This window comes from Canis lupus, chromosome 3 (assembly GCF_048164855.1).
Source record: "Canis lupus baileyi chromosome 3, mCanLup2.hap1, whole genome shotgun sequence".
Classification (NCBI taxonomy): Eukaryota; Metazoa; Chordata; class Mammalia; order Carnivora; family Canidae; genus Canis; species Canis lupus.
Window position 1 is genome coordinate 22630838 of NC_132840.1, and position 27108 is coordinate 22657945.

At 46.7% G+C, this 27108-nt stretch overlaps 1 protein-coding gene and 1 long non-coding RNA gene across 25 annotated transcripts in view; one reads left to right on the top strand and one right to left on the bottom strand.

Annotated features, from left to right (window-relative positions):
- Positions 1 to 1858: 1858 nt before the first annotated feature.
- Positions 1859 to 26904, bottom strand: MTHFSD (methenyltetrahydrofolate synthetase domain containing). The gene is given in 9 exon segments (XM_072819514.1): positions 1859 to 3282; positions 3285 to 3387; positions 12656 to 12781; positions 13046 to 13158; positions 16068 to 16158; positions 18740 to 18853; positions 22068 to 22181; positions 23423 to 23526; positions 26783 to 26904. Coding segments are annotated over 9 exon segments (1116 nt in total). The 5' UTR covers positions 26799 to 26904; the 3' UTR covers positions 1859 to 2947.
- LOC140630013 (uncharacterized) overlaps positions 13719 to 27108 on the top strand; it is a 63797-nt gene continuing 50407 nt past the window's right edge. For 2 of the 24 annotated variants that reach the window (XR_012027805.1, XR_012027814.1), the window contains exons 1-5: positions 13720 to 13909; positions 16077 to 16227; positions 16613 to 16712; positions 18918 to 19133; positions 21147 to 21213. This is a non-coding gene — a long non-coding RNA (uncharacterized lncRNA). Of the gene's footprint in view, positions 13910 to 16076; positions 16228 to 16372; positions 16405 to 16612; positions 16713 to 18917; positions 19134 to 21146; positions 21265 to 21560; positions 22411 to 27108 lie in introns of those variants that run through there. The other 22 variants (XR_012027818.1, XR_012027817.1, XR_012027808.1 and 19 more) reach the window with 19 other exon arrangements.

Genomic DNA, 27108 nt, shown 5'->3' on the forward strand with positions numbered 1-27108 from the left:
CTCCTATCTGCCTTCAGCTGGACTGTCTGCTTCATTTCTAAGAACTGAGTATTTTCCTTACCAGTTTATTCTCTTTTTAGCAGGTTAAGATTGCCTTCAAATCACCTGGTTCCTGTACTGGTATTCCTACAAGGGTCCCCAGCTGACTGGGGACTCTGACACGTGCCCATTTGAGAGGCACCCCTCTGAGAGAGGGCGCATGTGCCTTACTACAGGCCAGGCTCCATGCTGCCTCTGGCAGTGGGGGTTTGAGTGGCTGTGGCAGCCTGGACTCCCATTCTCTAGCCTTCTTGCTGGAGGACTCCTTTCTTCTGTACATCACATCTTCTAGGATAAATTTCAATGTCACACCATGTATTTGTACATTTAAAAAGTATCTTATCCCGCTCGAGATCTGAGCAGAAAAGGGCAAAAATGTACTCAACTTTTTCAGAGAAACATGGAAATTGTTTCCCCAAATTTTTCAGGAATACAGAGCAGATGTGGCCTTGAACTTGTTTCACGGAACAAATCTTTTTTTTTTTTTTTTTTTGGAACAAATCTTTTCATACATGCTCTTCCTTCACACTTCATGGGTCAGGTCCTTCTGTACTGACACAGCCTTTCAAAGGTCCTGTGTTGATCTGCTTTCTGTTTATTCACCAGTATGTGGACTGCATGTTTTCCAGAAACTGGCTAAGTGGTTTCTCCTCAGGTTTTGCTTTTTCATTGTGTGGTCATACACTTTCAGATCCCAAATGGGAGGGACTGCTCCTAGTTCACCAATCTAGTCACCCAGGGGCTGGGCCACAGCTTCTCAGGCCAGGGAACATAGGCTGTGTATGCCTTCCTCTGTCCTGGGAGAAGCTCGTATGCCAGGGTAAGACCACACAGCCTCCTCTGAAGCAGAAATGGCTGCTTTTTTGGGGGTCTTTGTAGAGGGTGTGCCCAACAGAACCCCTTCAGAAACATGCTCTCCAGCAAGCTCAGCACTGTTGCCTTCCTTGCCCACTTCCACTGGTCTCAACACTTATGACACTGTCACCTGGGAAGTGGCTCCAGGGCCATCACCACCATTACTGACACTCAAGTCTTGGGAACAAACTGCCAGATCACGGAGCAAGTGCCTTATACTCTGAGTGCTCATCCTAGAGGCCCTGAGAGACTGTCACTCCCAGGTTGTCCACGACAGGAGGAGGAGAAAAGGCGTGCAGGCTGGTACGTTTGGGATACCTACATTTCAGGCACTTGGGTCTTGGATTTTGCTTATACTAAACTATTTCCCACAAATATAAAAACAATGAACTCATTCATATAATTTGTGTATCAACACATCTAGAATTTTCTGGCTGCAATGGACTGCAAAGCCAAGTAAGCTGGCCTAACTGGGAAGGATGACTTAACAGACCCAGGCAGGCTGGGTTTGGTGGGACACACTCCCATTGCTGTGATCAGGAGTGTTCCTCCCTCTCTTGGCTCTGATGCATCCATCCTCGGTGCCAATTTTTCATGGGTTGCTGTGTATTTACCAGGTGCCCTCGCAGCTGGGGTGCAGTGCAGAATGAACAAGATACCAACAGACTCATTTCCTGATCTCCCGGAGTATTACTCTAATGGTGTAAGATCAATGAAAAAAAAAGCCAACAAGGACTGAACAAAAACATGTGAAATACAGGAAAAAATTATGAAAAAAAGAAAAAAAGAAGGCAACCCCCGCCCCCCCAAATCCAAAAAATGTGAGGAGTTAGATGAAGAGATTCCGACTCTGATGTCTGAGCTGAGCACCAGTGACAAAACAAAACCAGCCACATGGACAGGACAGATGATTCTAGTAGAGAAAAGGGGGCCCAGAAGCCCGAAGGAAAGGTGCTGACATGTCTTCAGATATTTCTGCTCTTCATTTTATTCACGATGTCTAGGGAAAGGAGCCTACGCTTAATGAGCAACCTAAGGGCAGACTTACTTTCTGACACCTCTACGGTATTTTCATTGTAAAGCCAAAGAGAAAACGCTTTTATAAAGGGTGACAGTGCCTCAAAGTTTTCTTGAAACCATATGCAAGGTATACCCTTCAGTAAGACCCTCTGATGAAAAAATTAAAATTTCAAACACATATACATTAAAAAAAAAATAGAATCTCTAACTCAAATGCTTACTTTGACTTTCTGCCCAGGATCAACTGCAAAAGCACTTCGGATTAGAAAAAAATAGTTTAGCCAAAATCCAGTTTTGTTTTTTAGGAACAAAGAACCAGAGGGAAAAAACCCCAAGAAACATCAGGCATTAGGCAAATCAGTGTGAGTGTCTCTGTCACTGTCTGTGATGTAAATTGGGATAGCTTTCTCCATGACCAGTACCTCCAAGGTAGTGCAGAGCACAGGGTATTCACCCAGAGATGGGGGAAGGATGGGAAGGCAAGGAGGGCATAGAAATGACACTAGCATTGAGCTGTGACAAGCAGTTTGCACTCAGGGGACCATACTTCTTGGCTTCTGTGATTTGATTACAGCTCTCCCCCTGCAGTCATACCAGGACAAGGATCCAAGAACAGCAGGGCGCTCTACTTTAATACCCCCTCCAAATCCAGAGCACAGGCACTCCTAACCACTGTCACCATTTACTCACTTGTTCATTGCCCATTCGGTCCCCTGCAGCCCCTGAACTACCACCACACAGAAACCAGAATGGCTCTAACACCCAGCAAGCAGGCTGAAGGGCCCAGACAGAGCAGGGCCTGGACATTCTGGAGGTACACTACTGGCTACTTTCCTACTCATCAGCAGGTCCCAGGCAGAAGAGAAGGCTGGGACATCCTGGCAGGGACTGGGACCAAAGGAGCTCACACAGCAACACTCTGCCAAGTTGCTGTAAGGCCCCTTAAGTTCCACAGGGACCAGAGCAGTACATAGTCACAGGTCAGAGACAGCAGAATGACGGTCAGGGTGTGGCTCCTCTGTGTGGCTGCCTGTCAGGTCACTGGCCCTCTGCTGTCTGCCATCCTCAAGGTGGCACCACCCAGGTGCAAGCCCTGCAAGCAGGGGAGAACCTGCTGGGCTGAGATGGGCACCTGATGGAGGAGGAAGGCCCTGAGCTGTGGCCCCTGCCATGTGAGCCTCTGGGGGACTGGAACCAGTTCTCTGAGGGCTCTCTTCAGCTCACTCACTTGGGCATCCCAGGGAAGGTTCCCAATGTAAACAGTGTTAGAAGGCCTATCCTCCTCCCCCTGCACGGAACAGGATTCTGGCTGGTGTGGGTTTGGAGGTCTTCTGACAGCACTCAGCGGTACTGGCTGCTGGTTCCAAGAAGGTGCTGGGGCTCATCCTGAAGGGTGACATCTTTCCCAGCCCGCCTCTCTCGGTCACGAAGGCTTCTGAGTATTGGGATTTTCCTCATCATCTCACAACTGATCTGAAAAAGCAAAGCAGTTTCAGTTATTCTTCAGTGTCCAAACTTGGTCAGGAGGGAGGAGAAATCAGAGGCGCAAAGGGCCTCTGCCACATTCCTCATGTAAGCAGTCTCCGCCACACTGCACCAGTGTTCCAAACTGGCCCTTTGGGAAGAAGGACCTCCGTCCCTACACTGGCCTACCTGAAGTGAAATCTGGGAACCCCAGCCACTTTGGATTGTCCACTCTGGACTATGCCTCATGTGCCATGGTAGATGGCAGGAAAGGAATGGTTTTCTCTATCCTCCTAAGGCCCAGGAAGCAGAAAACCAAAGCCTTCCTATGCAGAAGGGACAGTAGGTAAGGTTATTGGAAAGAGGGTTGCATGGTCATAAGAGGCAACTCTGGTGGTGGCCTCCAAAATTATGCGGCTGTCTGCCTCCATGCCTGGCCCTCCTCCCAACTTATGCCTTTGGGTGGAATTGACTTGGGCCTCCTCCCCCCCACTCCTCCACTGGAGGAGCATGTCTCAGGAACCAAACCTTTCAAACTGTCATCGAAGATGCAGAAACAAGGCAAATGTGAACTAGGATGCTACTTTTGAAAACGCTTTCTAGCGACAGGTTATCAAGCTACAAGATAACACCACACAAAACATGAAGTCTCAGTGAATAGAATTCCTATACGAAGGACACGTTTGGCTTTTTGGGAACCTGAAACAAAGGAGGTGGTTGGAAGAACCCCAATATGTGAGGTGGTTTCCCGTCCTTGAGAACTGGGATCGACAGGTGGGGCCTGCATGCAGAGGGGCTGCCTTGATCTAGCTTGCAGCATGGACGCTGATGGTCCCAGCCCAGTGCGGCAGCCACAAGGGGGATGGCCCCACGGGTTAGGCAAGCCTGGAGAATGGGGGCCAGGTCTTCTGTCACTTGAGGAGTCACATGGCAGAAAAGACACAGAAACACACTATGTTAGTCCTTCTCAGCAATCTTATCCTTCAGAGATGCTCTCTGTCCTGCTCTAGGGCACAAAGCCCATAAACAACCCATTACCAAGAGGCAGGTGATGGTTCAAACATGGGACTTCCCACAAACACAGGTACATCAGAACACAGATCAGTACATGAGTTAGACAGATAAAACTTTACTCCAAAAACAAATAGCTCAGGGGTGCTTGGGTGGCTCAGTCGGTGAAGCTTCTGCCTTCAGCTCAGGTCATGATCTCAGAGTCCTGGGATAGAGCCCTACATCTACTCCCTGCTCAGTGGAAAGCCTGCTTTTCCCTCTGCCCCTCTCCTCAACTCATGCTAGCTCTCGCTGTCTCTCAAATAAATAGAATCTTTAAAAACAAAAACAAAAAAGAACAAAAAATAAATGTCAATAGATCAACTAGTAACAATGTTCTGGTTATATTCAGAATCATATGTAACTAGAGTAATGGTTCTTATCCTTGGCAGGGTGTCAGAGACCTTTGAGAGAAGCTGGGGTTCCTTCCGAAGAACAAGTCCCCAGCAATTCTGTGTGCAATTTCCTAAACTCTATTCATGTATCTCCAAACTACAAGAGGTTAAGGACCAATGATTTACAGGAAGATTCAAAGAAATTCAAACACCTAACAACAGTGGAGTACCTTCTCATATACTTCAAGGCTCCTGATCCTAATTTACTATCGGGTTCTCTCTTCCAGCACTATGTTGGCAATCCCCTCCACCTTGGAACAGCCCTTCCACTGGGTCAGAACCCTCTGCAAATGGGTGGCTGCTCCGAGGCTCGGTCCTATCAAAAGCCTCTGCAGGTGGCACTTGTCCACTTGGGGTCTTCAGAGTAGCACGAAGATGCCTGGCTGCCATAGAGAGACTGCTCAAAGAAAGACCTGCTCCTTCTAGCGTTTCCCATTACTGAGACGCAAACAAAAACCATGTCCATGCCATGGAGGTATGTAGGAGATGTAACTACTTTTTTCTAACCCAAAGGAAGTATTCTTATACTTGACTCTCTGTAATTCTTTTGAACTGATTTATTGAAAGATGACTAAGCTCACGGGCCAGTACCTAAGAGGCTCTATTACCAAAGAATTCTGAAGATGATCTAAGTCCAACCAAACCAACTCCTTCCCACGCCCTCATTCTACCTTCTTAAAGAGTTCAGATTCTTGTGTCCTTTCAGAAAGCAGAAAGCCTGCTTCTCCCTCTGCCCCTCTTAACTTATGCTAGCTCTCGCTGTCTCTCAAATAGAATCTTTAAAAAAAACAAAAACAAAAAAGAACAAAAAATGAAAGTCAATAGCTCAACTAGTAACAATGCTGAAATACATTTGATTTCAACAACGCTGAAATACGTAACAACTTTCAACTTTTGAAATACGTAAATACCTTTCAGAGTATTTCAAAACAGATATACACTAGTCATAATTAGATTCTTGTTTTAAGTAGGGTCCATGGGACTCGAACTCACAACCCAGAGATCAAGACTGAGCTGAGACCAAGAGTCAGACACTTAACCAACTGAGCCACCCAGGTGCCCCTAAAATGGTCATAATTAGATTCTTAAGGATGTCTTAAGATACTAGATCTAGTATTTAGAAAGGATGATCAAATTTAAAATTGCAATTACAATCAGAACATATGACTACATACTCTTACGGAAAAATTGAACGTCATTCTGCTGTGACACCAGGAGACAGGAGCAACAAGGCCAAAAGCCTTCTTACACACTGTGCTTTCCCCCAGCACTTGGACCTATCTTGGCTGGGTGAGCACCTCAAATAGTAAAACTCCCATGTGCTTCTGCCTGGTGGAACCACAGGGTTTCCTCAGGCCAAAGCAAGTGTTCTCAGGAAACCCAGCCCACAGGGCAAGGCTCTACACTCATGCAACAGAAATCCATTTAAAACATGTCGTGTGAAGCAAAATTACATCCTTCTCTGCACATCACAGGAAACTACTTTATCCCAAGCTGGCACATGGACAAACTATAATCAGTTGAATAACAAATAGATTTTAACTGCACAGATTATGAACTAAGTCTATAGCACTGTCACACACACACACACACACTCTCTCTCTCTCTCTCATACACACACACACAATCTTTAGAAATGGAAATACCAAATGCGTCACTTTTATGTAAAATTGCTCATCTCAAAGGCAGGATGTTTTTTGGGTAAGGAATGACAAAGCTTACTGTCAGCTCATGCTTCCGCGCCCGCAAGTTCTAAATGGAAAAATCTCCCTGTTCACGAGGTGGCTTTTGCCACTTTCCCAGCTGTTGGCCATTTCTGTGTGCTTTGCAGAGTGGCTTGGGCTGATAGTTGTCCCACAGCTGACGCAGAGGCTACTGTGCACCAAATAGACAGGCTGGCTTCACGCTCAGGCTATCCACAGGAGGGCTATGCTGTTTTCCTGGCTGGTAATTAGGAACATTTGTTACATTCTGTAAGTGTGCCATATGAAATGAAAGATTTTGTCCATTAATCAAAAATAAAAAAATATGTCTGCTTTTCTATAATCATTCCATTAAATAGTATAGAGCAAATTTGATTGTTTTATATGCTATAACCACTCTTTGATGTTTACAGATGTCATTTATACATACATATTCTCTTTAAAGATTAAATAATACTATCCCCTAGAAATACAGATCAGAAATCTAACTCTCAAGGTACCAGTGGCCAACCCAAAAAGAGACTCTGGTTCTAATCTTGCCTCACTACCCCATTGACTTCACAATTTTGGACCTGTTGCTTTTCCTGGCTCTCACTTTACTTGACCACAAGACTGGGAAGGATGATCTTTAGAATCTCTCTCATTCTAAAATGCCAGGACATGTTTGAGCAGCTGCTGGCAAAGAAAGAGGAACATTGTTAAGTATTTCTAAAATGTGAAATACAACTTCCACAAAAATTATCAGTTGTCTTGCAAGAGACTAACTTATCATTCATTGACCAAAAATACTTTTAGATACAATACTTTCAAATGATCAAGACGAAATCATCCTATACAGTAAGCATGCAAGAATATAAGAGAGCCAGTGACTGTACTGTCTTCCAGATGGCATTCATGCCTTCCAGCATTTGTTTGCTTTCTAATTACAGTGTTTCTTAATGATAATAGGGCTCATTTAAGACATCTTTTTGCACATAGTTGATGAAAGACGTCACTTACCAATCATAAAGAGCCCACAGCATTACTCCTTATGCTTTTACTGTGGGTACTGAAGGACCAGCAGGGCAATGACCATACCATCATTCCATCATGTGGAATGATGGAATGATTCCTCCATCATTCATCATGTCCATGATCAAGGAGGTGGTTCTATCTGGGAGTGGCCATGGAGGCCACTAAAAATTATTGAGTAAAAAAACTGTTTATTTTCTGGTGTATATATAATCACCTCAAAACCTGTGCCACAACATGCCAGTTTCCATCTGCAAACCACAGTTCCTGCCTGTCCTATGCTCTCCAGGGGGAAGGGGACAGCACAAGAGCAGTGAGGTCCCCTCCCACTAGGCCAGTTCAGAGCTGCGTGTTGGACGAGTACATGTCTGGCAGCTCTAGGCTCAGTTCACACCCAAGTGTTAGCCACATGGGGAAGAGTGGCCCATACAGCCCACCTCACACACAGGTATATGCTTTGTACAAACAGCTTGGATAGTACCATGTTACTGCCTTGCACAAGCACATGACTTCTAAGAAATAGCACATATTTAACTATCTTACATCTTGGTTCTAATTTTTACCATCTGGGAGTGTGCAGAGAATGGAGGCTCTTTTGGAACTGGAGCCAAATATGCATGGGGCAGAAGGTTGCCCTTGGAAAATGGTTTCAAATGTCCTGTTTTCTCTACTGAACAGTGTTGACTATAAAAGGGTGTAGTTGCGGTAGGAAATTTAAAAAACAAAAGAAATCTGAAATCTCAGCTTGCAGAGATTACTATTAATATTCAGATACACTTCTTCTTTTGAGGGGGGTGGAGAGGGAAAGAGAGAGAATATCAAGCAGGCTCCACCAGCCAGTACAAAGCCCAACACCAGGCTCAATCTCACGACCTTGTAGTCATGACCTGAGCCGAAACTGAGAGTTAACATTTAACCAACTAAGCCACCCAGCTGCCTTTCCATCTTTTTTCTACACGTGTTTTAGCATAATGAGAATATAAAATGCTATACTAAACACATATAGATTTATATTCTACTTCTTCTACTTAATATTTATTATACCACAAGCATTTTCTCATGCCATTAAATACTCTTTAAAAAGGCTGTATGCACTTAGATTACAGGGTTGGTATTTGGCTCCCTGACCCACTTTAAGGCACTGCATTATACTGAATACACATGCACTTCTATCTGAATTTATAAATATTTCTTTAGGACAGATTCCTAGAAGTTCAACTATTAGATCAAATACAGCAAATTTTTTAAAATAGAAGTATCATCCTTCTAACTTGTTGACCCAGTTGTGGTAGCTGTCAGCTCACATTTGGCTGTAATTTCGACAAAAATGTTGATGGGGGATTGGAAGGCAAGTACTGATGTCCCAGAATGGCTGTTCCTCACAAAAGAGGTCCTTTCCCCCAAACCCTTTTTCTCAAGGCATCTGTCCTTCTCAACAAGTAAATCAACAGGGCCTGGTGACCATCTGGGAATGATCCTCCCTTTGTAGCTGTGGATGCTACAAAGTTGTTTCTCTGAGTTTATACACAAGAATGACCCTGGCAGATTCCCATTTCCTCAACTAAGGAGAAAATGATTGAGAAAGGAAGACATCCAGATTTTGGTCAGTGGTGTTACGCTGCTCTCCTTTGTAAGCAGTGATGATACCTTTCCCACAGTTACTGTAGGGAGCAAAGGGGTATGGAAGCAGTCCTTTGATCAGGGGCTTCGGAGGCAAGCAGTCTCGTGGGTACCCTGGGTCTCTGTGGAGCTGCAGCCACACTCTGCTGCCTGGCCTTCTCTCTAGGGTATTCTTTTTTTCTTTTTTTTTTTAAGATTTTATTTATTCATGAAAGACAAACAGAGAGAGACAGAGACAGACACAGGCAGAGGGAGAAGCAGGCTCCATGCAGGGAGCTTGACGTGGGACTCGATTCCGGGTCTCCAGGATCACACCCTGGCCTGAAGGCGGCGCTAAACTGCTGAGCCACCTGGGCTGCCCTACGGTATTCTTAAAGTATTTCACCTTTCCTCTGCCTCATTCTAGCTCACAGAAAGTAATAAAAGAGGTATGAGCTTGGTTGTTGAGAGGTCGAGCCCAGGAAGGCTGTGTGAGGGGAGCAGAATTGTTAGGGACTGCCCAGGGTCTCCCCCAAGCAGAGGGCCCCATTCTACTGCTGCTTTCCAGATGCTCACCTGGATCTAGGAAGGCAGCCAGGCTCCTGAGCAAGGATGATTCACTGCTGTCGTGACTCACCCAACACCTCACTGCCTTGGAAACTGACCGGGCTGAGCGAGAACTCCTGGATGCTAGTTGCTGGGGACTCAGGCCACCGTCAGTGTACTCCTGCCAGAGCCAAGGCATGCAGGCAAACGGTTCCTGAGCCACTGCAGATCACCTTACACATAGCCATCCTGAGGCAGGGACATCTGGACTACTGTCTCAGAGATTAAATGACCACCTAAGCTGGAAGTGGTGCCTGGAGGTTTAGGACAGACCTCAGCAGCCAGGTCTCATACCATGCACCAGCAAGGGAGAGCTCCTGGGGTAGAGTAGACCTGCTGGACCGGGTTGGTTGGTGGGGGAAAGGGCTCAGGGAGTCCTAGGTTCTCAGGGGTGGCAGCCTGTACATGAAATGGGGTAGTCATGGTACCTTGGGGTTCAGACATGGGTAAGTCACACTAAGTTCTACAGGTCACCAGGTGAGAGGCTGCCCTGAGGGAAAGGAGGACCCCAATGAACAGAGCAGACACACCTTTCAGAAGCAATGTTTCTTTCCTCTTCACTGAGGCAGTAGAGGGCACGAGGTGACAACACACTGCCATGGAGAGACATGGGCAAGAGTCCTGGCTCAGTAAACCACTCAAAGGATAGCTAAGGAGTCTGCCCGCAGTGAGTGTCCTGTTTCACACCTGTGACAGCCCCAACAGTGACAATGGCCGAGTTCAGCAGGCACTTTGTGTGTACTGCCTGTGAGGTCAGCACAGACAACACTCTACAGATAAACAAATACGGGGCTTGCAGAGGGTGCACCAAGGTCATAGATACAATGCCTGACACATGCTGCTGCAGCTTCTAAGCTCACCCTAAACCACTGCCCCGTCTGCTCTCTTGTCTTTAAAACCACAAGGCACAGGCAGAAAAAAGCAGGAGGTGGGCTGAGGAGGCCCGCTGTCCGAAGTAACTACAGCGGAGCCTGCAAGACCCCAGTGCCTGGGTGGGGGCACCACATGCATCTCTGAGAAGGTGGGACAAAGCCCAAGGAGTCAAATGGTACACAATCTTTGGTTAGTAAGAATGAGTTAAAAAAGTATCACATTTTGTATGTATTTCATAACCTTCACCTGAGAGATCTACAGTGCTTAGAAGAAACTGGATTCTGGATATTCCAACAAAATACACACGATGCAAATTCTGGGATCCTAATACCTACATAGTAACGAGTCTATGGGCAGAAAATCAGAGAAGGATATGCCAATGTGTATCAAAGAGTTCATGTGAAATAATATCATACCCTAGCATTGAACTTCCCCCACTCATCCCCAAATATTCAATGGAATTCAGGGATGGTTTTCCCAATGTTGATGAAAATTCACTCCAAATGCATACACAGCAAAGCCAGAAGAAAAGTCCCAGGGGCTGGACAGTATCATTGCTTTCACATGACACATGCAAAGGGAGGCCCAGGGGTAAAAGAACTGAGAACACAGGGCCCCAAGAAGAGAAATGGCCTTCTAAAACTTTGTGATTCTTGCCCAGGCCTCTCTAGCAATGAGATGTTTCAGGAAGAGGGTGAAACAGTTGGGATGTCAACAAACAGTGCAGGTGCTGACAGACTGCACACATACACAGCATGGCCGTCTGTGTTGCTGGCACCTCTGCTGGACGTGGTTTCCTTTCACACACAGGGAGTCTCTTCACCTAACATGACCAGTAACATCATCTGTTGCTATTTTTGTATTTTTCTTGTTAAAATCAGCGGAATGTAGCTGTGGCTATTCCCCAAAGCTTTCTCTCTTCCTGGAGAGGCCACCTGGAATCTTCCTAAGGTGGGCTGCAGTCGGCCCTCATCTATCAAGTGCTGACCTGCAGGGGACCTGCAGCCTCACAGTGGCCAGCCCCTTGTGCAACCTCCCCAAACCCATCCTCTCAGCTGTGAGCAAATGCCACCTCACTCCTATGACCTGTGTAGCAGCCTCCACTTAAGGAGAAGCTGTGGGCCCGAATTTCAGGATAATCCTGAATTCTTATGAAAGATACCAAGGGACATTTGAATATTCACAAAGGATGCCACTGCCTTCCCCAGGACACTGGGCCTGCACTCAGAGAGACCCATCCACCTACTGCCCCATCATGCATTCTCCTCCTCTCTGTTCTTACTGGAGCTAACCTACAAGCACAGGCCCCAGGCGGCCCCAAACCATCTGGCTGTGGCATCTGTGGGAAAGGCCCATTGAGCCGTGGTGTTTCATGTTGGTGTCAACCTTGGAGGTGGATGTTATTGGTTTCCATGCCCAAGAGAAGGCTGCTTTCCAAATCTGATGATTCAGGTTTAAGGAATTGAAGATATGGAACAATGGCCTCAATCCAAAACCCTGTTTCCTCAGTATTATTATCTTGCCAGCAGATGGGATCATCACCTATAGGTTGGCTTGTGGGATTGAACTACTGCAGACTGATGTAATGCGTGCCACTGACTATTCTGCAGATAGAAGTCATCAAGGCATTAGCTTACAAAGGCTGTGGGTACCGCTTGGGAGACCCAGGTCACAAAGCAAGACAAGCTGGACTTCTAGCAGGAAAGCTGAGACAGTAGGATATGATGTTGTGGCCAGGATTGTGGAGCACAGCTCTCAGAGATGGCCCTTCAAGTGAACTGTCCCTTCAGCCATCTAGAATTGGTATCCTACAGTAGGAGATCTTGAACCTGGTTGCTTATCAGAATCCCACAGGTTTGTTACAAAGGAGATTCTTGGGCCGATGCCTGGAGATTGTACTGCAGGAGCTGAATTTTCAAAAGCTCACGGGTGATTCTAAGGTATAGACATGCCCAGCCTGGGGATAGCTGCCATGCCAAAGAATACCACACAAGAGGAGATGCCTCTGAGCTACAGGCCACTGATGGCCACAGGACCCACCTTGGACCACAAGATTCCTGCTGGCTTTGGGCGCTCACACCCTGTGGCAATGACTCTTGTCGGAGTGAGAATGTAGTCCACTGTTAGGTCATGGTCTTCAAGCAGCGTTTCAGGTATGTCGATGACCTGGTCAAACAGAAGTGGGTGAGGGAGTTGACAGGGAATGTGGCTCCTGTGCTCACTGCACAGTAGCAGCATGGTGCTCACCAGACCCATGGGGATAAGGCCTCACTGCCAAACATCCAGTTCCAGCTGATCACTACCACTCACAATAGACATGGAGTGAAGGCAGAAACCAGTCTGTCTCTATGCATCTGTCTCCTTCCCTCCCTGCCCAATTTCTCAGAGGGGTGTAGCAGTGGCTCTGTTTGGCCCATTCATGGGCAGCACCTGGCAGTCGTGGACGATGGTGACCACGGGCGTCCCCTGGCTGACTGCTCCCATCGACACCATCATGGCATATTCCAGATCAGCATAACCTTCTCCCTTCCCAATTCTCCAGCCTAAGAGACATGCAGAGTGTCAGTATCTCAGGAGGAAATGTTTCATTAGGTTGTGGTGGAAGCAGGCACTTGGACTTAACTTAATATCCCTGGCCCCTCCTTAGAAACTTCCACGGTGAGCCCACAGGCTCAACAGTGGGGTTCAGGGGCATGCCGACATTGCACACGTACAGGAGTCAGCACACAGTGATGTGAAGCTTGAGTTTTTTTTTAACGTGTTATGAAAGGAAACAGAACCAGTGTTTACATGAGAAGAACTCACATTTAAAAGTAATGAAAGAGTAGTTTTTAAAAAAGACTAAACACAAACTGCTACTAAAACCAAAATCTGTTTGATCGATTTCTCTTGGAGAGGAGATAAAATTAAAATCAGGGATACACGATTTAAAATGATATCACTTTGTCTTCTGAAAGCCTGGCAGTCCGTGGAGGAGAGTCTTAGGTGGGACTCTTGGAAGGCTTAGCTGAAGTGGCACAGAGTTACACCGCAGGTGAGAAGGCAGCCAGACAAGAAACATCACAATGCCTCTGGCTCCTGTCATCAGGGAGCCTGTGATGCTACAGAAATTCTAACTTCTGCTTAACATTAGCATCAGCATTCTCACCAAGAGCATCACTGCCCATGTGTCCTTCTGAGATTCTCATCTATCATGCTTTTACAATTACCAACCTCCAACCATACAAGCAAATAAACAGGAGAAAGTGCATTGGAGAAACAGCAAAGCACAGAACAGTCCACAGAGACAGGCAGGTAAGCAGCAAGCATGAGCAATGACCACCTATCCTCATCACTAAGGGCCAATCAGACAGCACATGAACCACCACTGTTCACTACTGGGTTGGTAAACATGGAAGTTTGAGGATTCTAGATATTTACAAGGCAGTAGGGAGAGAGGCGAGGTGTGTGGTGTTAGAGATGGGAGGCAGGCAACCTTTCTGGTGGGCTACTTGGCAACAGGCACCAGGAGTTCAAGTTCACCCTTCTGTTCAGCAATTCCTCTGTTAAAGTTATCCCATGGATGGCCCTCAAAGGCATAAAGAAACTCTATTACAAGACCACAACTCATTTTAGTGTGATCTCTAAGAGAAAAGCCAAAACCAAACCCTGGTGGCACCTCAAGTGCCCACCAGTCTTCATGGATGCGCAAAGACCCAGCCAGACAGCATCTAGCAGGGCACAAAGTATTGTATGTGCTGCTGCCCCTCCTGGAAAAACAGAACCAGGACAAACATAACTGCACATAGAATGTAGGACATGTGTGGACTCACAGGCATATGGAACCGATGACGGTGGGCATCTGGGAAGAGCACAGGCGGTATTTCCTGTGCTATTCCAGTTTCCTACATGTGTGCACGGCGACTGCTGTTGTGTTAGTCGGGGGTTACCTGAATGATGACATTTACAGAACACTGCTTTCTTCCTTATACATCCCCAGCTAAGAAAGAAAACTCCTGATTTTTTAAAAAGACCTCTTTGTTAATTTCCCATTGCCAAAAAAAGTATAGCTCCAATCCCGTCCTCTGATCTTACAGCCTCTGGAAAGCCAATGCCAACCTCCTGGATGGCCATGCTATGTGAACACACTGCTGCTTCTGCCCCAAAGTCCTCTTCTGTTTCATTTCTCTCCAGAACACCCAGCATGTAAACACCAGCCCTGAGGTCACTTCTGAGACATTGCCCTGCTCAGGGCCCAAGGGTGGCTCTTCTGATACCAACCAGTGTCAGTGCTGACTTCTGTATGTAGCACTGAGCACAACATAACACTGTTAAGCTGCTGTGTCTGCTCTTCTGGCTCACCGTGGGCCCAAGACAGAGATCACCCAGTGCCAGCCTGACACTTGGCCCACCTGGCACCCAGAAAAACATGTGTTCATGGGAACCCATTCCTGATGACACAGATGAAGCACTGTAACTGGAAATACAGAGAAAGCAAAGAAGCTCTATAATGTCTCACATACTAGCACAGAGCAAGAGCTTGAAAACATCGTCAATTCCAGATGAAGATACGAAAGGCCAACATTTAAAAACATGACACTCAGGGTTTGGAATGAATGATTTAGAGCATCTCTCACCAACTATTTGTTGGAAACCTCTCTTAAAGGAAAAACTTGGCTTTGGCTGATTAATTTCCAAAGGAAGAGTTTTAAGGACAGGCCTCTTAGAACAGTCTCTTTTTTCCTCTTGGAAGGGAAGGAGGAGAAAGAACACTTTCTCAGCAGGGGGCCCAAACCACGCTGTGCAGGTGCAAGTCTGTGACAGTCTGACCTCCCCACTGGAACTCACTGAGCCTGTGGCAGTATAATCAGCAGTATAACCAGATCGTCTTCAAAGAGTGTTGAGCCAGGCCCAGGGTAGAGCAGCAGAAGGGGAAGAGGCCCCAGGGGAACCACAGGGGCCCAAGTCCTGCAGGCAGCTTGGCAGAGGGCAGAGAGCAGACAGCAACATGGGACACCCTCCCCACCACCTGCCTGAATGGCACAGCACCAGGCCTCTCCAGGAAGGCTCGGGACACCCTGTTGCCCAGAGGCCGCTGCTTCCTAACAGAAACAAGGTTAGCATCTAATGTTTTTCCATTCACTGGAGGTTCTCCAAAACCCACTATTTACTGACATACTACAAATAAATCCAGCTCCAGTTCCAGGTAGCTTAAGAATTGAGGAAATATCTTTCACCACCTGAAGAGAGATGATCTCACTTTATTTTTTCTGCTAAGAAAAATGAAAATACTGTGAAGGTACTGAGTGTGAGGAACCGAGTTAATTCTTCAAAATGATTAAGAGATGCAGTGGTTTCAGAGGACAGATGTGTCCAGAAAACTGAAATTACTTACCATCAATGTCTGAAACAGGAAAGACAGCAGAATGTCAAGCTGCAGGTCACATCCAAGAGTTTCTGATTTTAATCTTACCTTTTTCAGAGACAGCAACGGACCCCACCACAACTAAGTCCACAAGGACCTTGGAATCCAAGCCCACAGGAGTACTGTAGTTCCTCACACCCTGTGAACACAGACATGGGCCTGAATGCTTCCTGGGCAGTGAGTGGCTGCCCCACCTCACAGTTCAGAGGTAAGAAGCGCTCAAAAGGTCTGAATTAACCTCCTGTATGAGGCAAACTATGCCCTATAGCAAACATGCATCGTGGAAGTGGCATTTTAGGAAAATCATGGTTCAGAAACCATCTTAGGATAATTTCCCACAATTTCTTCCCCAGGAAAGATGCCACTTGGAACTGGCGGCAGACGCGTAAGATGTTAATTTCACAATACTGAGCACGTCATTTCTTCCCATGAGGCTGAAGAGCACAGTGATTAGAACACAGGCTCAGGAGTCACAAAGAACCGGGTCCAGATCCCTCTTAGCCCTCAAGAGGAGGAAGCTGACCTTCAGTTTCTTCACTTCTTTTATCTATCTATCTATCTATCTATCTATCTATCTATCATTTTTTTTCTAGTTTCTTCACTTCTAAGGCAGAGGTGCCACCACTGCCTTGTCGGACTGGTGCTGGAATAGAAGGAGATCATGGAGGTGGTGCATTTAGCACATAAGACATGGTCAGTAAATGTGTGGGACAAACTGATTATACATGAAATACTGGGGCCATTACCTTCAGGTGTAGCATCTTCACTTCTGAAACATAACTTGTTCAACCAAAACCCACAAGTACACTATATATGTTTATGTTAATGGAGGCTTATAATTAGAGTTGGGAGGCTGATATGGTTATGAGTCTCAGATAACAAGGGCTACGGGGTCAATCTTAGAGCCAAATTAAGACCCTGCACAGACCAGTGTCTAGCAATGGAGGGTCACTGTATGTGGTACTGTACCTCATCTACAAATACATGATAAGTCACTTATGGGATCAGTACAGGGGGTTGCTTTGGGGCCTCTCAGCAGTGACCCCACGGTGGGAAGGCCTGCTTTTCTTAACCTCACAATGGCCATGGAAGCTGGCATCTCACACCCCCAGCTGGCAGCCTTGGTGAGCAGACACCTGTGTTGAAACTCTGTCCATCACACTTCCTCCTGGCTCCCTCGGTCAGCTTTACCTGCTCTGTTGATCAGAGTGTGTGCAACCAGGAGTCTCCCTAATTCTCCAAAGTCCCATTTGATTCAACAAAAACTCAGCTGACAAACCTGTGTGCCCATAGAGATGGTTACTAGAAGACTCTCAAGTTAGAGAATAAACACAAAGGCACCGACATTTCACAGGTGGCTGGGACGTGCTAGTAGCAGAGGCAGTAAGGGACAAATTCAGAGACTTAGCTGCCAAAAAGTAAGACCACATCTGAGTCTCTTACTGTATCATGACCTGTACCTGCAAATAGATGTGGCCTAAGATCCTCTCACCCTGTGCTATTAAAAAAAAAAAAAAAAGGTTGGCAGGGGCGGGGGGAATGTCCTTTGCAGGTTCTGGTGTGTCATATGTTAACAGAGCCTGAACTCTGCTGCTCAATCTCTAGTGAAGTTGAGTCAAGAGAGCTGGTCGGGTTCTACCCTGGCCCAGCCACTTTCAGGGGCAAGGCCCTGTGATGGACCCTCAGATATATCTGACCTAGACCTCAACCCCAGGAAGGGAACTGCTGGTACAGTCCCGAACCTACGACTTCTGAATTGCTGATCATAGGCCCTGCTGGCTCTGGGAAACGCGAGCTCACACCTGTGGCCCATGTTTGCCAACTGCAGATGATCATACACTTTGCGTTTCTGAACACTGACCAGAACCAAGACTATCTCTTATTTTTCTACTTTTCCCTTTGCACTTTTTTTTTACACATATTTTATTCTTACTTTGTTATGTATACTTTCATAAGCTGTATCAAATTCTATTTTTAGAATAACGTTATCAATAAGTAACAACAAGCATTCAATTTTAAATTCTACTTTTAAATTTAAGGGGCAATTTTTTTTTTAAAAGGAGTATCTTGAAGCCCTATTTTTTATTCCCAATAGATTAGGAATCAAATGACTGGGGATCTATTCTAGGACTCTGAAAAAAGTCACCAAATTCTATTTCTTTATCTGCAAAACACAATACAAATCCCACTACAGGGCACCCCAATGTAGTATTTATACACTTTGGTTTTACTACATTGTGTGACACACTCAAAAAAAAAACTATACCACTGAATTACTAAAGCCATTATTCAGAACTGGTGAGGTAGCTTCCAATCCAAGTATTTTGGAAATTCCTCCAAGTCTCCAATTGCTCTGAGGGCACTTAAGAAAACCCTATGGGCCACCGGACTATGACACAAGTTAACAGAAGGTGCCAGAGCACAAGAGAACTTGTTTTCTCTTCATTTTTTTTTTCTCTTCGTTTTTAATAGGGAATTTACAATCCGCCAACTTGGTGCAAAGGAGAAAACAGAGTGACTCAAATGGAATAAATGTGTCCAAGTTTTTTCTACTTAGTGCCTTTACTGACAGGATTGCTGAATACTTTCCCATCTCTACTCATTTGGCTTTATGAAAAATTAATTACAATTTTGTGGTATATTTTATGCATTCTAACACACCAGAAGTCTCAGCTGAGAACAACGATCTCCTTGTGGATGACGCTGCCTCCTGCACTTACCTGGGAGGTGGCACATTTTCTCAAGATGTCTTTAGTTGCCCCAGGAGGTGGAGTGATCTTATTGAATAACCCTGTTCTCAGTCGTGGTGTTGGGACCAACAATGTTTTTTTGCTCTTCAAAAAGAAAATCAATTACAAAATTAAACACAGGAAATTTCTTGTGTTTCTAACATTTCAGGAACAAGTTACTATTACTGGCATCTTTTGCATGTGTCAAGGAAAGGACTTCTTTGCAAACTCAACTAAATAATGCATAGTGGTCAATCTCATGTAGGGCCACTACTCTACCTCACTTAGGATGAAGAGGTAGTGTGTCGTCAAACTCCTGAATTCTAGTTTACTTGGCACTCAAAATCACTACCAATACAAAAGGACAATGCAAACCCAAATAAAGGTATGCTCTCACAAGAATTCCAACCAGGACTTTCCTGTGACTTCCCTTCCCAGCATCATGCACTGTAGTTACAATGCTTGCTTTCTTTCTTTTTTTTTTTTTTAAAGAATTTATTTACTCATGAGCGACAGAGACAGAGAGAGACAGAGAGAGAGAGGCAGAGACACAGGCAGAGGGAGAAGCAGGCCCCATGCATGCAGGGAGCCTGACGTGGGACCCGATCCCAGGTCTCCAGGATCACACCCTGGACTGAAGGTGGTACTAAACCACTGAGCTACCCGGGCTGCCCATAGTTACAATGCTTTCATTTGAAACCTGCATTACATGGTCTCAAGCCTTCATAACCAGTCTGCTATTCAACAGGGTCCAATCTCAGAGAGTAGTACTCATTATAATCGGTATTGGTATTGACCTGAGCCCATAGCCCCTTTTCTTCTATTTAGTTTCTGAACACCTTGTTGCGAGTCCCAGAGCAGGGATTCACAAAGTTGCGGGCCTCTAGCCAGCAGATGCAGGCTCTGGGCACCTGTGAGAAACGACCAGAAGCTTTAGGGCAGACATGGCAATCTGCTTTCACGAGCCTCCCAGTTGATTCTGATGCCCAGGAAAAGTTCCAGAACCACTGCCATAGGCATCTCTGCAGAGTATGCCAGGGCAGGCCATGAGGCAATCATAAAATTTATAAAATCTTCAGTGTAAAAAGAGTATATTTTAGTTTTTGTATAGGAGATGACAGCCTGAGACCAACAGGAGATCTGTAAAATCACAGGTTGGCTCACTTAAAACCATGACAGAAAAAATACTTCCAACACAAGTCATGACCATGTGCTCTTTTCCTTCTGAAAGAGGTTTGGGTTCATTAGGAGTCTGAAGATTCTGGTGTACTGTGCGTTATGCTAGTTGCTCCCTCTTTTCTGGAAACTGCTTATTCCCTAGCTCAGGGGCTCTCAACTACTTGTACTTTAGAATCACCTGGGGAGTGGGAGTGCAGATCCACTCAGAGCAACTGATTCAGGACTTGATATTGGCAACACATAGTTTTCAAAGCTCCCTGGATAGTTCTAAATCCAGAGTTGCCAAATGCTGGCCTGGCCAGTGGTTCTCAAGGCACCATCAGGGTGTTTATTAAAAACAGATTCTAGAAACCAACTGAAGGTCTGAGGTTGAGCCAGGCAAGTCCCCAGGCATGGACTGTGGCCATGTGCATCACCATTCTTGCCTACCCTTAGGTGGTGCTATGGAGCATGCAGGTTTACATGCTTGCTAGGTGATTCTTAAACCACTAAAGTTTCCAGAAACACCAAGGAGCCTGTAGCCCTAAAGTTCAGGGAACCTATGTGTCTTTTTCACTATTATATCCTTGTGCCCAGCAGAGTCTGGAACACAGTAGATTCTCAAAGTTTGGCTTTCTTTCCCCTGAATAAACAAAGAGGCAGTGAGGACCCTGCTATTCCATCCTGCTGCCTGGCTGCACTCCTCCTATAGGATGTCTTGACTAATCTCCAACACACTCATGGCTTTGATTTTGTGCTCTGATGGGTAGACAGGTAAGAACCTCATACACACAGAGAGCTGGCTCTGGAATCACAGTGGAGATCAGAATTCCAGCTCCATTATTACCAAATAGGGGACTTCATCAAGTCACTTGACCTCTCCATATCTAGCTTATTCCATGTCATATGAATAGAGGTCACCCCTACTGGCTGAATTAAATGAGGTGATACAATACAGTGTTTAGATAGAGCTTTGTCCTCACACAAGGCAACCACTCACGTCAGGCCCTTCTTGCTATTATTCCCTCTAGTTCATTAAAGTGAATTACTGAATGGGAAAATACAGCTGGCAAGAAAGAATGCTTCCAGGAAGGCCTAAATGGGAGGCTCCTCTTGGGGCTGAACTGCAAACAGCAAACAAAATGGTCCCCTACACGTAACCCTTGAAAGAACCAGGAAGATCCCTATACCCTCCTTGGTCCCTATAAAATAACTTTCTGGCATTCCCTTCTCCATGCAGGGCTGCAAGGTGTGCTGCATGACTGAGGCCTCACAGGAGCTGTGGGAGAGCTGAGTCACCACACAAGGTATGGTCACCTAAGGACGAATTCCAAAGATCTGGATTCACATTATCAACAGTAAGTTGTCTCAGCAAAACAGCAGCAGCTGTTATGTTAAATCAGTGTTGGCATTTGGATGTTATTGCTCTGTTTTGTCTATATTTAACTTAACAGGTTTATTTTGGTTTTACAGTTGCACAAGAGCTATGAACATTTAAATTTATACCAAGTTTTCTATTAATACTTATTAAATTAAGTTAATGAATTTAAAGCAACCCCGAGGGAAAAAAAAAATAAAGCAACCCTAGGGAAAATTTTTTTTCTTGAACAAGGGCCTATATACGTAAATTAAGAAACACTGTTCTGATTTATAGATTTTTGGAGACGTCATCAGATTTCTTACAGTTACCAAGTGTCAAAGAATTATAAAAATAGCAGAAGGAAATAAATATAACCTTTCCTTTCTGATGAAGCACATAGTATGCCTCGAGGTCATCATCTTGAACGTCCTTTATCTTTGAATTCAGGAATATTCATGTTTTTTGACAAACAAATGAAAGATTTCTGGACTGTTTCTGGGGGAAAAAAAAAAAAAAAAAAACTCCTCCAAGGATATGTTCTGTATTGGAGGAAGTCAGAAGTACCATCTTTCTAAATATCTGAGTGGCACACATTTGCCAGCCACTTGGAGAATGCATTTTATTATGGCCAGGGCTCTGGCTCAGGAAAATATGATTACCTGCAACATCAGCAGCCGAACACCTTCCAGTGGCTTATCGGGGTCCACTTTCACTTCCTGCGTTCTGGTAAAAACTTCTAGGTCTCTGATGTTTTGGCAAGCCAGATAAGAGCCCTAGTTAGACAAACAGAGTTGAACTTACGTCGAGGACGAAGAAGCGAGCATTTTTCTGGGGAGCATCAGGATTGACTTTAATGGTTCTGGCCATTTTGAACGCCTGCAAGCGTGGGAAGTGCTCAGCAGCACAGGAAGCACCCTGTTTTCAAATGCAATTGCACATTACTGACAGGACAGCATGACCCTGGACCTACTGCATGGGTAAGCAGATGGGCTTAGCATCTCTCCCAGACAAGTGGGGTACACTACTTCTGAGACAAGATCTAAGAGTCACCCAAAGAAGTCTGGGAATGCAGTCAGGGTTAAAAGCTGCTGAGAAGGCTGGCCCCAATTTATTTTTAACCAAAATAAAACATATATTCCAAAAAGGTGTAGAAATCATGAGTGTATAGTTTGATAATTTTCACAAAATGAACAAATTTGTGTAATAACTGCCTAAATCAAGACTGTATTACCACTAACCAGGAATTCCCATCCCTCTCCAAGATGGTTCCTTTTTAAACATTTTTTTTACTGATTCTGTGCATCTTTCTCTTTTTCCTATATTTCATGTACATTTCTCTCCCTGGGATAGCAAGCACTAAAGCAAAACAAAGTAACAACAAAAAGCATACAAAAGGAAGAGTTTTTCAAGGGTACAAGATAGCCTTGGAGCCAGCTCAGCTGAGGACCAGAGAAGGGCAGGAGCTTGCTTCTAAGAAGCCAGGGGTGGGGAGAGAAAGTTCAGCCTTTGATGGCAAGTAAACAGGGCTACACATCCTTTGGATCTAATAGAGCAATCAGTATATTTTCAAAAAGTACTTTGTTTTCCTTGTGGAAAACACACACTAGAATTATTAGCTATGTTTGCTCATTCAAGCAAACTTGTTTCCTTTGAATAGTATCATAAACAGATATCTTTATCTTCTATCCTGAACGTGGGGAAACTGAGGCCTAGAATCAATCATCCCTCAGGGACCGATGAGGCTGTCCTCTTTTAAAAGGTGCTGGCCGGGACCCCCTCTGAAAGGGCATCACTCCCTGCTGTTCTTAGGGAGCCAATTTTGAGAAAAGGCACCACAATAATAACATGCTTCCAGCCAGGACAAATATGTCAAGTGGTCAACAGTAGCTGTAGCACTCCTCATCCAAAGACATGACCAAACCACTAACTGTGCACGGACAGGTAAGAGGCCATGAGAGTGAAGGTTAAGGAACACAGATGTGGGACATTTCAAAACATAAATGACACCCAGGCCAGTGGCGTGGAATCTGCACCACTACTCAGTATTCACCCAACCCGGATCCACCATGAAGCAGGACAATAGCTGCATTATTACTAATTCTCTTATTTAGAAATATCCTGTTTTCCTTTTGTATGCTCCAGGAATGCCTCAGTACCTTGAAGTTGGGAATCCTGTGATGAACAGGCCGGGGAAAATCAGCTAAATTTTGTGATTCCATGTAGTCCCAAATCTGTTGACGAATGTCCTGTTTGGAAACACCTACGGCAACAAAGGGTGGGACTGGTTAATGTGGCAGAGAGGAGTCCCACCACATGTGAGGCTGGGTGCTGTCAGGTGCCTGCTCCAGCTGCACCTCAGGACTCCTTCATGCCAGACCAATCCAGGGTTTCTCATCTACAGCGAAAAATCAGGGTTAGTGATCAACTCACAACAAACTGCTAAAGTCCAAAAACTGAGTAAATTAAAGGCAATCCAGGTATTTTAACATAGCTCTACTGAGCCGTAGCAGCGGCAGAACAAAATACAGCCCAAGCCATGTACCCAACCTTTCCTCAGGTCCTTACCTGGAAACGCACATCCTGTCAGTTAAGGCACTGCAATTCTCAGTCTAACTAGTTTTGACATAGCTATGATTAGCACACACAGGCTGTACACCCAGAAAGCTTGCCTTAGGTCTAAGGGCTTTGTAAACCACCTATTATTTTGGATTACCAATTATGATGCGCTTTATTAGTATAGCAATTTCTTATTCTTATACCCAACTTTGGAAGTGCCGTTTTTGGCAACAAATATTTTTTAATTATCTGACTGAAGCAGTTTTAATAAAATTTGCATTAACCATGTGCTCCTCTTCAAGTGGAGAACTATAAAAAAGTTTCCCATTAGGTAGAAAAAAAATAAAACCAGCACCTTCATATAGATATATATTTAAAATATTTGCTGAATTTTCATTTTTGTTGGTCCAAAATTATATCCTTGTACTTGTATAGAAGTCTGTTTCAAATCACTTTACCTACAATAATCTGTTCTATGGCCAGGACTGCGAATCATGAGGCGATCTCATTCACTGGTAAACTCTCAACACAAACCTGCTCTAATACCAGTGAAGAGGAGTGCCACCTACCCTGTGCCATCTGAAAGTCACCGCAGGGATACACATAAACAGTGCTTAGGGAATGTGCATTTTCAAAGATGGCAGTGGAAGCCGACCTCTTCTTTTCAGAGAACTTAGTGTTCGATACAGCTGGATCTGAAGCTCTACATGTACTGTGTGTGGATGGGGTACCTCCCTTCACCTGGGTAGGAAGGAGGGGCATGGATAACTTCACAGGTCCTCAGTCTCCCTTAAATGAGTGTAGGATACTGAAAAGTGACCCAAGGGAGCGGCCCAGGGCCAGAGACAGCTGGGAGTCACCTGGGTAGGTGGGGGCGGGGTAGGACTGGCAGCTGGCTTCTCACCAGACATTTCTGACTTGGCTTTGAATCATGACAACAATAATGTTCTAAAAGCTCATTTTTCATAAACGGACTCTGAAAACATGCAAAGGGAACTATAACTGACAAGCCTTTCTCCTTGCTGCCTGCTGGGCACCAGCTTCCCTCCTCCAGGGCAATGGGTGCACCCTTTTTTCCTCATGAATTCTTCCCCAGGTACCTCTGGCCCACACAGAAGACACTTCCCGTCGTGTCCTTTCCCTAAGGTGGCCCACTGCACAGCACACACTGCCCTGCACATCAGTGTTCTTGCCAGACATCTCGCACATCAGCCCACGTGGTATATAAGAATGCCTCCATCCTTTTGTGAAGCTGCATGGTATTCTACTGTGGGGACAGGCCGAGGTTTACCCAGGCAGTCCCCTTCTGAAGGGCAACAGGCGGTTTCCAAACTTGTTACCAACCAGCAGTTTGCTGTTCTCCACCTATCCCTGCTGCTCATCTTACCGCAACTTAAACCACTGCCTGCCGTTCTAAGGCATAAGGGCCAGAGTTAAAGGCTTCCATTGCCTCTGCCCTCTGGGTAGGTCTAGATCTCCTCAGTGTGGCATGCAGCCCAGTCCCAGAGCCTCTTGGAACCCACAGCAAACACCACTGGTACCTCCTGCCCCTAGGTGTGCTTCCAAACCACTCCAGAAATCAAAACTGCAGATTTGGGTGTGCTTAGAGGACACCCATCTGTAAGATGGAACCTGAATAGGCCCATGCAGGCAGTTTCCAGCGCCTGGCTTGTTCTTTCCCGCTGGGAGCTTTGCACTGAAGGTGTGTGCTAGCAAGTCTGCTCAGCAGTCTGTCCCTTCCACAAACCCTCATTCTTCAAGGCTCAGCTTCAGCACCACCTCCGGGAAACACTCCCTGTTCTGCTCCACTGCCTGGGAATCCCTCCGTCACAGGGTCACAAGGAGCGCAGGCCTGCCACACCCTGATGCCCACGTCAGCTTCATCTTCCATGTACTCCTCTCCGTGGATTCACAATGTGGCTCAAGCATGCTGTCCCTGCTGCCACACACCTGCCCACCTCTCTCTGACTTTCAGTCCTTGGTACCTCCTCTCTCTCCAGCTCTGCCTGACACACGACATCCCCCCTGCACGTATTTTGAGGGCCGGGTCCCAGGCAGATAGATGCCTCCTTTAGGAACCCAGGGCACCTTGCTTTTCTCAAACACAATTATGTCGCTAGAACCATACGGGTATCACCTTGATCGCTTTCGCTAATAACCCACAGGTGCTACAACATTCCCGACACTGTGCAGGATACTGGGGGGGGGGGGGGGGCACAAGATATGCAAGAAATTGTGACCCTCGCCCTTGGAGAGTCAATTAATCACAAACATTCGAGTGGCTCCCGTTTAGAACGCAATGTGCTCACTGGGAGGAGCAGGGGCGAGTAAAAGGGCAGAGCTTTGTAGAGGCACAAAGCATGGCACGTATCGAAGGTATAGCTGAAGGCGACACGTATTGTGTGCAGTGCCTCAACTGTTCCGCAGCTGCCTGTTTACCTCCCTCCACAACGTGCGGGCCCTCGCCGGGTCGGCTGGCACTCGGCAGGCATCGGAATGATCAGCGTCTGTGTGCGGGGCTGCTCACGCGCCGCACGCTCGCAAGGGCAGAGGCGTATTCGTCCGGCGCCGCGGGGCCTGAGCCCCCGGTGCTACCTCGGCCAAGCGATCCCGGCACCGATCGCCAAAGCCCAGGGGCCACGAAGCCGGCGTTCCCGGCGCCCGCCAGGCGTTGGGAAGCCCTGACGCGGCCCGGCGTTTCCGTTAAGCCGCTCCCAGGCCCGCCGCGCCCCCGCCGCGCCCCCGCCGCGAGCCGCGGAGCCCCCGCCGCGCCGTGGGGATGCTGGCGGAGCGCGGACCTCACCGGGGGCACCGCCAGGCACGGCAGGGGACCTTGTTCCTCCGCTCCGCGTTAGCTCCACTCCGCTCCAGGGCGCCCCGCGGCCCCCCTCGCCCGCCCGCTGGCTGTCCCGCGCTCCCCGGCAGCCCCTCCCGGAGGGTCCCCGCCCGCGGCTGCTCACCGGTCGGCAGCTCCATCACTACGCAGTCAGCGAGCGACGCCTCCGGAAGCCAAATCCGGCGCGGAGTGACGTCACCCGCTCGCGTGCTCCCTTCGCGCCTGCGCGCTGACCGCGAGGGGGGCGGTGACGTCGCCGCGGAGGCCTGGTGGGCGCGCATGCGCGTGCGTCTCCGCGGGTGGAGCGCGGGGATGGGCTTGGGGCGCGGAGGGAGGGAGGCCGGCCTGGTTCCTGGGCTGTCATTTGTTCACGGAGCGGTTCGGTGTTGCGAGCCTGTTCCCAGGGGCGCTTGTGGGGTGCTGGGGCTACCGAGGTGAAGAAGCCCCTCG